General features: G+C 49.1%; 1 protein-coding gene across 4 annotated transcripts in view; it reads left to right on the top strand.

Moving 5' to 3' along the window:
* Positions 1-3606: 3606 nt before the first annotated feature.
* MAP3K4 (mitogen-activated protein kinase kinase kinase 4) overlaps positions 3607-12518 on the top strand; it is a 79243-nt gene continuing 70331 nt past the window's right edge. For 2 of the 4 annotated variants that reach the window (XM_080666602.1, XM_080666600.1), the window contains exon 1: positions 3621-3897. In XM_080666602.1, coding sequence (XP_080522728.1) covers positions 3758-3897 — 140 coding nt within the window. In that variant the 5' untranslated portion in view covers positions 3621-3757. Of the gene's footprint in view, positions 3898-12518 lie in introns of all 4 variants that reach the window. The other 2 variants (XM_080666603.1, XM_080666601.1) reach the window with 2 other exon arrangements.

The raw sequence follows: 12518 nt of genomic DNA, 5'->3' as shown, positions 1-12518 counted from the left end.
AATCTACCTCATCACGCTTCTTAGTCTACTTATATCTCAGTAATTCTTTTTTTATCTTAGACTTATTTCCCCATTTAGATCCATCCATCTAAATATCTATCCATCCATCTGTATTTTCCAATATTCATTCAATTCATTTTCCAACAGGTATGTAACTGAACATGTCCTACGTACAGGGTGTTCTTCTCGGTGCCGAAGATGGCGTGATAGCGAGAAATATTGCCTGCTCTTGAGAGGTCACGGAGCAAGAAATACACATGTAATCAACCAAATACCTGGATGCAGATAGGCTGGCGGGTGGCGCTAAAGTAAGGGTTTGCCCAGGGCTCAGGAGAGCACCTTTTGTTGGGTTAGGGTTAGGGCAGGCGGGTGGTGGGGCTCAGAGAGGCCTTCCCAGAGTGGGGGGAGGGGCCCCCTGGACTGCTGGGGCTCCTCGCAGGGTTAGTGTGTGTGGAAGAAGGGAACACGTTCACATCTTGAAATCCGAAATACTGAAATCTGAAGTGAAATGGCACAGAGCAGGGAGAGAGTGCAAACAACAGGACAAAAAAAGGCCGATGCAGTACAGAGTTAACGTGAAGAAAAGGCTCCCTGGGTTTAAGTGGAATGAACGTGCAGGCTTTCTACGTGCGATGCCTTACGTAACGGGTTAAACATACATTTGCTTGGTTCCTACCAAAATAGTACCCCCAAATGGAAATTAAAACAACAAATCACTGTCTTCCAGATGCTGGTCTATATAGCAGGAATCCCAGATATACAAGCTTGGAGAGCGGGGGACAGGCCCCAGGCTTACTGTGGCCACAGGAGTTATTTGCGAACCATGACATCCAAGATATGAAAATGCTTAAACATGAGTTAGTGAGGATAGAATTAAATAATTCGGTCATGCAACTATTTGTAAAGCAGGAGTGAAATTCAATACGTATTAATGTATTTTCTTTTGAATGATTTGTATGATCAAATCATTTGACTTAATTCTGACCAATTATGTAAAGTGGCATTTCCCTCTCCAACTCCTTTCCGGTCTGATATGCTGTGTATTTACCTGTTTTCTCTCTTTTACTCAAGTAGGATGTTAGCTCTGCTAGGAAAGGACTTAGTCTGCTTCGCTCACTACTGTATCACTAGCACCTACTACCGTTCCTGGCACACACACAGATCTAATAAATATTTGTGGAATGAATGTTGAATAAGTAAAACGAAAGTCATTCTGAAATTCAGCACTATCACGCCATATACATAATACAGAGTACAGACTATCGTGGCAAAGAAAATAGATTGAAGAGGTTCTTAAGCTACAGAAAAATTTCTATAGTGTACCGTGAGAGTGCAATATAGGTAATTTCACAATTGACCTTTAAATATAACCGTATTTAAGGTTTTCCATCTTGGCCCGTTTTCTTACCAACATTTGTTCAAAATATGTATTCTACATATTCAAGCCTAATCAAATGAGGTTGTAAAACCAGCACATTTGAATGAATAGAAATGCACTTGATTTTTTCTTTTTAAACGTATTATATTATTGTTTATAGTATTACAGGTATCTCCCATCCCCCAACCCCCATTATCCCCCTTCTCTCAGCCCCTACCCCCCCCCCCCCAGGTCTTCACTACCCTATTGCCAGTGTCCATGGGCTATGCACATCCTATCTGATAAAAGAGTAATATGCAGATTGACCATCACTCCAACACACAAGATGGCTGCCCCCGTGTGGTCAAAGATCCTGCCCCCATGTGGACACAAGATGGCTGCCACAAGATGGCCAGCAGGGGAGGGCAGTTGGGAGGGACCAGGCCTGCAAGGGAGGGCAGTTGGGGGCGATCAAGCCTGCAGGGGAGGGCAGTTAGGGGTGACCAGGCCGGCAGAAGAGGGAAGTTGGGGGCAACCAGGCCTGCAGGGAAAGACAGTTGGGAAGGACTGGGCCTGCAGGGGAGGGCAGTTAGGGGTGACCAAGCTGGCAGAGGAGGGAAGTTGGGGGCAACCAGGCCTGCAGGGGAGAGCAGTTGGGGGGACCAGGCCTGCAGAGGAGGGCAGTTAGGTAGGGGTGGCCAGGCCTGCAGGGGAGGGTAGTTGGGGGGGACCCAGGCCTGCAGGGGAGAGCAGTTGGGGGGGGACCAGGCCTGCAGGGGAGGGCAGTTAGGAGTGACCAGGCCTGCAGGGGAGGGCAGTTAGGGGTGACCAGGCCTGCAGGGGAGGGCAGTTAGGGGAAAACAGGCTGGCAGGGGAGCAGTTAGGCATCAATCAGGCTGGCAGGGGAGTGGTTAGGAGGTGATCAGGGTGGCAGGCAGAAGCAGTTAGGGGCAATCAGGAAGGCAGGCAGGTGAGCAGTTGGTAGCCAGCAGTACTGGATTGTGAGCAGTCCCGGTGGGATCGGGCCTAAAGGGGCAGTCGGACATCCCTCGAGGGGTCCCAGATTGGAGAGGGTGCAGGCTGGGCTGAGGGGACCCCCCCCCCCCCCCCGTGCATGAATTATGTGCACTGGGCCTCTAGTAAATATATAAGTTCTTTGGTTTATCTCGTCTCATTAAGAAATGCACTTAATTTTATTTTTTTCAATATATTTTTATTGACTTCAGAGAGGAAGGGAGAGGGAGAGAGAGATAGAAACATCAGTGATGAGAGAGAATCATTGATGGGCTGCCTCCTGCATGCCCCCCACTGGGGATCCAGCCTGGAACTGGGCTTGTGCCCTTGACAGGAATCCAACCCAGGACCCTTCAGTCCGCAGGCTGACGCGCTATCCACTGAGCAACACCAGCCAGGGGAAGAAATGCACTTAATTTCAAATGATGCTCTTTTGGAATAACCCTGGGCTCCACCCTATGGAAAACCTAATAAATATTTGCATCTTAAAACTGTGAACTTCAAGTGCTAAGAAGACACGATGCAGCGGGAATCTCAAGGGTATGTTAGTGTCTGAAACCATCTTCGGAGTGTGCTCTCCCCTCCGTGCAGCGCCAGCTCCTGGAGGGCCAGGGCCCCCCTGGGCCAGAGGTGAGGTCGGCGCTCCTCTCGGCCCCGTTGGACGAGGGTGACGTGAATGTTCTGTGTTTCCAGAGTCTTCGCTTCAACAGTGTCAACAATCAGAATTTCCCGTGTACGTTTAAAAGCTGCGCTTCCAGGGTGATAGTGAGCCCGCAGCCCAGGACTCGCGGGTCCCCCAGGGCCTCCTCGCCCGCGTGTGACCAGGGGGCGCCCCCGCACGTCTAACCCAGTTTCGGGCGATGGCAGCACCCTCGGTGGCGATCCGCTCGCTCAAGTTTACCGAGCACTACGTTACTAACCGCCGCCCCGCCCCGCCGAGAGCCCGCCGGGCCCGCCCCACGCCGACCACCTGGGGGCTCGGTGCGCACAGCCCGGTGCGCACACCCCGCGGCGGGACCCCAGCCCTGGGCGAACCCGGGCGAACCCAGGCGAACTGCCGCGACCCCACCGCGCCGCTCCCGAGGCCACGCCCTTCGCCCCGCCCCTTTACCCCTCCGCCCGGGAGCCCCGCCCCCTCACCCCTCCGCCCAGGAGCCCCGCCCCCTCCGACCTCCCCCGCCAGCCCGCCGCCCGCTGAGGCTTGTCCCTCGCCGCCCGCCGTACGCGGCGCTGGCCAGTCGCCGTTCCCAAGATGGCGGCGGCGCGAGCGGCCCCCGCGGCGGGCTGAGGCGGAGGCGGAGCCGCGTCCCTCCCGCACCCTGGGCTCCGGCCCCCGCCAGCCTGCCGCTCGTTGCCCGCCACGGCCATGCGGGGCTCCGCGCACGGATGAGAGAAGCCGCCGCCGCCGCCGCGCTGGTGCCCCCGCCCGCCTTCGCCGTCAGCCCTGCCGCCGCCATGGAGGAGCCGCCGCCGCCGCCGCCGGAACCCGAGCCCGACCCCGATCCCGAGAGCCGCCGCGCGGCGAGGTGAGTGCGGCCGCCGCCCCGGCGCCGAGCGGGTCTCGTCGGCCGGAGCCGGTCGGAGGCCGAGGGGGCGTGGGACCCTCGCTTCCCGCCGGGCGGGGAGGGCAGCGTCCTGGCGCCGGGCCGGGCCGAGGGGCGGGGTGCAGCCCGGCACCTGGGGCGCGCGGCCGGCGCTGCCGAGGGACCCCTGCCCGAGTGCCCAGCGGCGGCCCTGCCTGCAGCTCTCCTGCGGGTGCGGAGCGTGGGGGGCCCCGCGGTCCTGTGGGAACTGAGCTCCGAGTGCGGGCCGCGCCGATAGCGCTCGCATCGCTACCGAACCCCAGCGCTGCCTCTCCCCCGCCCCTTTCCGCGAAAAGAAGTGGACGCCGCGGAGCAGATGTGCACTGGCATTTCCCCGCGTTCCCCTGCCCCCGGGACCCCCGCCCACCCCTGAGGCTCTGCAGGCGAGCGGGTGGGTGCCCCTGCCCCCCCCGGGACCCCCGCCCACCCCTGAGGCACTGCAGGCGAGCGGGTGGGTGCCCCTGCCCCCCCGGGACCCCCGCCCACCCCTTAGGCTCTGCAGGCGAGCGGGTGGGTGCCCCTGCCCCCCCGGGACCCCCGCCCACCCCTTAGGCTCTGCAGGCGAGCGGTGGGTGCCCCTGCCCCCCCCGGGACCCCCGCCCACCCATTAGGCTCTACAGGCGAGCGGGTGGGTGCCCCTGCCCCCCTGGGACCCCCGCCCACCCCTTGGGCTCTGCAGGCGAGCGGGTGGGTCTAGACCTCCGGGGGTACCGCCGTCCGCGGCAGCAGCTTCGTGCACGACAGCCCAGGGTTGATCTGTCTGAAACTTTGCTACTGTAGGAACTCCAAGATGGAACTCTGGTACCCAAAGTATTGGTTGCGTTCTGTCCCTGAGACACGCTGCTCATGAACTTCGTGTCGCTTTTTATTTTTATTTTTCGGATCGGGAACTCGAACTCCCCGTAACTAGGGCTTCCCTCTCCCATGCCTGTGCTTGTGGGTTGAGACGTCCGTCCCTTTGCGGTCCTTGCATCCCCGGGTGCACGTGCAGCTGCTGCCCCGGCCCCGTCCGGAACCTGCGTCCAAGCTCCGCTCGCCTCTCCCCGGCTGGCTCTGTACAGAGCTCCAGGAATGGCGGCTCGGTGGCCTTTCTCTTTTTCTGCTTAACGAAACCTCAACCAAACTCTGTAGCTGCTCACAGCTGAAGGCGGGATCGCCGTCCCGTCCCGCTGGCCGGGACCCGGTGGGCCGAGCAGGTTTTCGGGGTGCGGTGCGGAGCGGCTGTTCCTTTTCCCCGGCGTCTACCACACTGCGGAGAGCTGGGTGACTTTCGGGGCCAGCTTCTCTGAAGAAGGGGGCCTGGGCTAAGGTGACGCCACTCGGCTCCTTTCCAGTACATCTGACAGTGGTAGTTTGGGCAGAAAGTTCAGTGAATAAATTTGTGAGTGAATTCAGTCTTTGAACATTTTGACTTTTTAAAGTTTTTCTTTGAAAATCATAATGAATACTTCCTAAACGCTTAAAATATGCCACTTTCTTTGCGTAACCCGTTTAACCCTTACAGCAACCCTGTGAGGGGGGTCCTGTAATTATTTCTCTTGTGCAGGTGAGGAAGCTGAGGCTCAGAGGGTAGGTGTGTGGTCCGAGGTTTCACAGCTAGGAGGGAACTCAGACCTGGCTGCCCCTCCGTGCCCTTGGCCAGTGTGGAGAAGTGTGATTCATTATCCAAATGGGCGGATCAGAAGTTATAATTCTGTATAACCATTCTTTGGGATAAAATGGATGTGAACATTTGTAGGTAAAAGTAAAAGGGACAGAGGGAAGTGCCATAAAAACGACTGTTTTTGCAATGATAAAAAGAAACCTTTATTTTTCAGCCAGGTTTTTGTCTTTGTTATAATAGAAATAGGTCAGGATAATGGGCTTCATCCAACTTTAAGTGAACAGCAGCGTACAGAACAAGAAGATCTTAGAAATATTGCTCTTAGCAACATTGCAGTTAATTATACAATAGCTAATCTGTAAGCCAGATTACTCGACAAAGCTGTTATTTATACTCGCGCATTGTCACCGCCACCTCTTCAATACACAGCGCTGCCCTCTGGCATGCTTACTGTGTCCATCAGTTCAGGATGCTTCAAAGGTTCTGCATCTGTTTATTTGAATTTCTTCTATTTACATTTTTTAAAAGGTCACCGTGCATGATCAAAATGTGCTAGATGCCACATTTTAACACACTGGAGCCTAATGATGTTTGTGTTACCAAGTGAACTGGTTTTGGGATAGACCCGAATAAAGCTCCGCCTGCCATCTTTGTTCATGTACTTTATGCCAGTGTGCCATTGATCAGGAAGGTGGTGCTAATGCACAGTGTGGTAGAATGCAGGCCTGCACATGTTGACCAATGTGCCACTGTAGCAGGCAGGTGCCAGCCCAGAACATCTGCTCCGTGCATGCTGACGTGCGAGTTATGCAATGACGGAGGAACACAAAACAGGTTGAGAGGCGATAGGTGCTCTATTATAGTTTTTCTGCTTAATGTCAGAGTTTCAAGCCCTGGATACTTCTTGTCCTGATTTTTTCTCTCTCGTCCTTATTTTTGATAAAGATTCCTTACAAGGATAGCCGGTTGCTCTTGTTGGTGATTAAACTTAGAAATAAACAGTCCTTATAATTTCTTTTTCAAGCTTCTGGGTCAGTCGTAGGAGATCTGAGATTGCGAGGACAGCTCTTTGTGATTTCTTGAACCTGCACGTACCTTGGCTGTTAAGGCTGATGTAAGACTCTCCTGTCTCCTGTAACCTTTCATTTAAAATGTTCGTTAAAAATAGCTTCATTGGGGGGGTAAGAGATCAGCTGAAGGACTTGTATGCATGCATATAAGCTTAACCAATGGGCACAAAACACTGGGGGGGGGGGCGGTGAGGGCATGTGCCAGGGGTAGGGGAGGTGGGTGGGGTGGGAGGTCAATGGGGAAAAAAAGGAGACATATGTACTACTATTTGTAATACTTTAAACAATAAAGTAAAATAAAATAAAAATAGCTTCATTGTTCTCATTTATTGACCTTGTAAAGTACATGTTACATGGAATTAAATAACTTTTTTAAGCCAATGACTTTATTGATAGTTTACTTTATATAATACTAGAGGCCCGGTGCATGAATTCGTGCATGGGTGGGGGCTGGCCAGCCCCAACCCGGATTGGGGTGGGAGGGCTGATCAGGGGTGGGGCCAGCCGGGGGGAGGGGTTGCAGGTGGTTGGCCAGCTGGCCCCGTCCCCTGGTCGAACTCCCAGTGGAGGGGACAATTTGCATATTAGCCTTTTATTATATAGGATGGTCCTTGTAACTTCATTTGGAAATCCTGGGTTTTCACTACTGGAAAAAGTATTTGAATATCACTCCCGGATGATTTGATCTCTCTTTCAGTTTTAATGTCCCCTTTGAGCCTGCTTGTTTCAGTGTTGATACTGGGTGTCACCTGTTCTTACTAGTGAAACCCACAGTACTGTGCAGTTATGGAATCTCTTGGCCTCGTCAATGATGGGCGAGGCTTGAGACCATTACAAGGGCAGACACCAGTGGTGGGATTTGGGGGGGGGGGGGGTGCTTTAGGCGGAGAAGCAGTGAGCACGAAGCAGGAGTAACAGGAGACTCCAGTGATGGCAGAAGCTCCCTCACGTTCTGAAATGGGGAAGACTCGTCTCTCAGAAGGACTTTGTGGTTCCCTTCCATTGTCATATTATTAGAAGTTGCTTCTACTTCCTTCCCTGTGTTCTTTTGGTGTCTTGTAGATCTTGTCCTGAGCTCTACTGAAATAGGGGATATAAGGTCTTGACTGCTTACTGGATACATTTGCCTTAATAACTTCCTGTTACTTAATTCCTCATTCTTCAGTGATTATGTTTTCATTCATAGCGTTCTGTTGTTGCAGCCTTTTCATTTGACCAGGTGGTATGTATTCTTTCAAAGACACTTTCACGGTGCCAATCAGTAGGTCATTGGAAATTGTTTCTTTAGCGAGAAAATGGAAGAGATGACAGAAAAGAAGTCTGGCCAGTGACTGCTGGAGGTCTTTATAATCTGGCATTTTCTTGGCAGGATAAGGTAAGCAGGTCCAGGTACTGTGCTTCAGCTCCTCCTCAGCTTTGTCCATACCTGCTGGGTCAGTTTGCCTGTAGAAAGCCAAAGTATACTGAAGAAATTGATTGATGATGCATGACACCAGCAAGGGAATTAGTTGAATGATCTTGGTGACTGATGTTAACACATCAAGGAGGTTGGCTTGAAACTCTATAAGCATGCCCTTCTAGGGTGAGTGGCATATGGTAGTCTTACTCTTAAGCTTTCGTTTGTGTGTTGGTTTTTAATTTGTCACTAACTTCTCACAATTGGTTGAGTTATAGTGTGTTTGTTTTTCATCTCCGTTCTTCCTTTAACTAGTTTATGACAAACCTTGCTTTTCTTGCTTTACTTTGAGGTATGTTATATCGTTATCCCTTAAAAGCATTTAAAAAATCCCAAGTGATAGATTTTTTTCTAGTGGTAAATCTCAGAGGATCACCTACTTTCTCCACCCTCCCATAGTCCACCCTGACCCTCCCCTCCCGACCACCAAAAAAAAAAACAAAAAAACTGGCCAAGTTTTTTACAAGGTGTGGCAAAGATAGCAGTGATTGGTGCTTTCATAAAATGGTTTTTACTCTTGTGAATATTGTGTTCAAAAAAGATTATGATATATACTTCTGGATTTAAGTTATAAAATTGAAATTTAGAGCGATGTTAGAATTCTGTGCAGCTATTAAAAATTATGTTTTGCATTACTTTGAATTGTTATTAAAATTGAAATGGTTGAAACTCCATCCTATATAATAAAAGCCTAATATGCTAAGTGTCCGGTCGGCCTTTCAACCAATCAAAGCATAATATGCTAATGATATGCTAAGGCTATGACATGCACTGACCTCCAGGGGGCAGTCGACCAGTCGCTATGATGTGCACTGACCACTGGGGGCAGACACTCCGATCGGTAGGTTAGCTTGCTGCTGGGGTCTGGCCAATTGGGACTGAGTGAGATGGGCCCGACACGTCCTGGAGCCCTCCCGTGGTCCCTCCCCGGCTGGCCAACCTCCTGCATCTCTCCCTAGCCCCAATCATGCACCCGTGGGGTCCCTTGGCCTGGCCTGTGCCCTTTCGCAATCCAGGACCCCTTGGGGGATGTTGGAGAGCCGGTTTCGGCCCGATCCCACAGGCCAGGTCGAGGGACCCCACTGGTGCATGAATTTGTGCACCGGGCCTCTAGTGTGTTATATAAAGAGAAGTTGTTGCCAAATGTTAAATTAACTCAAATTTTCTTGTTTTAAAATTCATTTTCTATGAACTATCTGAGCTGACTATATCCAGCTGGTTTTCTTAATTATTTGGTTCATCCTGGGTAACAATTTGTATATCAGCCCTGGCTGGTGTGGCTCCGTTGGTGGGGCATCCTCCGGTGTACCAAATTGTTGGGGTTCTATTCCTGGTCAGGGCACATGCCCAGTAGGGGGGTGCAGGAGGCAGCTGAACTATGTTTTTCCCACATTGGTGATTCTCTCTCTCTCTCTCTCTCTCTCTCTCTCTCTCTCTCTCTCTCTCTCTCTCCTTTTCTCTCTCTCAAAATCAAACATCTTAAAAAAAAGAATTTGTAGATTAGAAACAACACATCAACAGTAATAAAGGGCTTGCTTTATGGGTCTTTTATATTAATGGCACTGTTATTTAGAATCATAACATACAACTTGTATGTTATGTTAACACACTTTTCCCTTTTTAAGACACATATTTGAAACCACTGTATTTTAAAAGGAACATTATTCCTCTAGAAAGTAGGTGTGGTAGGTACATTCCTATTTTCCACAGACCTTACTCATGTAATGGAGTACAGTTTGTCTTTAGATATTTAGTCACTAGCAGCATAGGCAAAATGATAATGAAACGTGGTACTAAATTTGTTTTTGACCTAAAAGGACATTCAGTTGTCATATTTTGCAGACACCAGTAGAAGTGTTAGTCTCATGGATCATATGGATGCCAAGTGTTTATAAGTAGAAGGGAAAGCTATTAAGAATATATTAGGCATTCTGTCAAAGTGTTTCATAAGTGGATTTCATTTCAGCATAATTTCAGAGGAAATAAACCTGCTATGGAGAAAAGTGGATACTAATCTTTAAGGTGATCAGATTGGCTGGCCCAGTGGAGCTTTCTTTCTACTGAGCAGGCTATTTGAGGGTAATGCTGAACTGAAGAATGTTCTGAATAGGGCTTATTGGAGGACAGCTCACATGGGAATGTGAAAATGTCAACCTTTTCAACCTTTCAGTGGAAATATTTTGGAAGAAAATTTATACGTGCATTATTTTCATTGTGCTATTAACAATTCTAAAGTCTTTTTTTATTGTAGGAACATAATAATGGAACGTAAATTAGTTTTCTCACAAAATATTTAGAATTAATTTTTTTGATGTCTAAGTATTTCTAATTCAGATAAGGAATTAAGTGCATACTAATGCAAGTCTTCTGGTTGGTAGGACTCTTAACATTCATTTAGTCCAACTTTCCAGCCATTGCTCATAAATCTATACTAATAAAAGGGTAATATGCTAATTAGACCGGGAGACCGGACATCTTTCTACCGTCTGACTTCCTTCAGGACAAAGCTACGGTGGTGGGGACTGAGGCAGAGGTGGTTAGGGGCGATCAGGCCAGCAGGGGAGGACAGTTGGGGGCCATGAGGCTGGCAGGGGAGCAGTTAGGCAGCAATCAAGCTGGTAGGCAGGCAAATGGTTAGGAGCCAGCGGTCCTGGATTGCTAGAGGGATGTCTGACTGCTGGTTTAGGCCCCATCCCGGGACGGGGCCTAAACCAGCAGTTGGACATCCCCCAAGGGGTCCTGGATTGGAGAGGGTGCAGGCTGGGCTGAGGGACCCCCCCACTCCCCCAATGCACGAATTTCATGCACCGGGCCTCTAGTAGACTTATAAGAGTTTATAGCTGGCAGGGAACTGGGAGCTCATCTGCATCATTCCTTTTATTTCAGAGGTGAGAAAGCTGGCCTCGAGGCTGCAGCTTCCCAAGGTCATAGCCTGGGATCCAGGCTCTTGCTTCCCTCTCCCTTATGTCACACTGTGCTCCCCTTGTTCAGGTCCAAGGCTAACGAGCTCAGCAGCCACCTGACTCCCTGGCCCAGTGTCCGCTCAGGCCCACATGACCAACTGTGGAGTATTGTATTTTCTGGATTAATTAGACTTTACAGGATAGAACAGTGATGAAAGGTTCATTTTCAGGGGAAAAACGGATCAAAGCATCCACCCTGAAATCTCCCCCAAACTTCCTGTACACAACTTTTCCCTCCATAAAACTTTATTTCAAGTTCACAAAATAATGAGCCAATGCTCAAATCTCTCTAGATACCTCGTTGTTCTTTTCTGTGCTCAGTCTTTAGTGGAAGCGGGCAGTAAGATGGTAATTTCTGTTCTGTGGTAGTGATAGTGAAGCTGTCTGCTTTGTGACCTACAGTAAGAAATACATTTTACAACGCTACATGTGTATGCTGCATAACCAAAATAAAAATTTATGAAATGGTGCTTGACCTTATAATTATTGTCTGATACCCTCTGACTTTTCTTGTTCTGTTCTATGAAAATTTTTCATCACGATACATTACATTTATTTAATTACCCGCAAATGGGTTGTTACTCTCATTTCAAAAGAATGGCTCTACAAAAAAAAAAAAAAAAAAAAAAAAGATAGTATTGTACTTTGTCTCTTGTCTCTTGAGATTGAGTCAGGAGAGCAGTAACAGTATTTATCCACTAAATTATCAAAAGGCATTTTGAAGACAGTAGAGGCTAGAATCCGAATATTTCGTCCTTGAAAATAGTATTACTTCCTGGAGACAAGAGTAAGTCTATTTTGGTTGCTTATCCATTAAGCACAAAGATTGTAAAAATGAGTTTAAAATTTAGGATTAATTTTAGAGTAAAATTGTAGTTGGAATATGAGTACCTTAGGTAATTTATTCTTTTTTCTCTCAAACACTAATATATATTTAAAAATTTTTTCAATAGAGCAGTCCTAAAAACACAACGAACTCATTCTTCCCTGGTGTGTGTGTGTGTGTGTGTGTGTGTGTGAGAGAGAGAGAGAGAGAGAGAGAGAGAGAGAGAGAGAGAGAGAGAGAGAGAGAGAGATATGGAGGGAGATTAACAGTGGTTTTGACTGTGGTGGGGTTTTTACTGCTTTTTGTATACTGTTCTGTTTCCCAACTCACTTATCTGAAGAAATAGGACCATCAGAAGTAAGTTGGCGAGAAATACTTCTGGAAACAATCTGAAACATTTGTCATGAAGCTTCAGCCCCAAACTGAGGTTTTAAAAAGAAGCTCCTTTTACTTGGCTCTTTGAATATTTAGGTGTGATTTAGCAGAAAACCAAGGACTGCATGTGTATTGAGGGATGCTTACTAAAAAGGGAGAGGCATTAGCTTGACTGGGTGAAATGTAAAAACTCAGTCTTAATTGTACTGACAGGTAGTTGGTAGTGGCTCACTGCTTCATCCCACATACCCATTAACCCTCCTGTACTATG

The sequence above is a fragment of the Plecotus auritus genome (genome assembly GCF_963455305.1).
Source record: "Plecotus auritus genome assembly, chromosome: 4".
Lineage (NCBI taxonomy): Eukaryota > Metazoa > Chordata > Mammalia > Chiroptera > Vespertilionidae > Plecotus > Plecotus auritus.
This window is presented reverse-complemented; position numbering and strand designations above follow the sequence as displayed.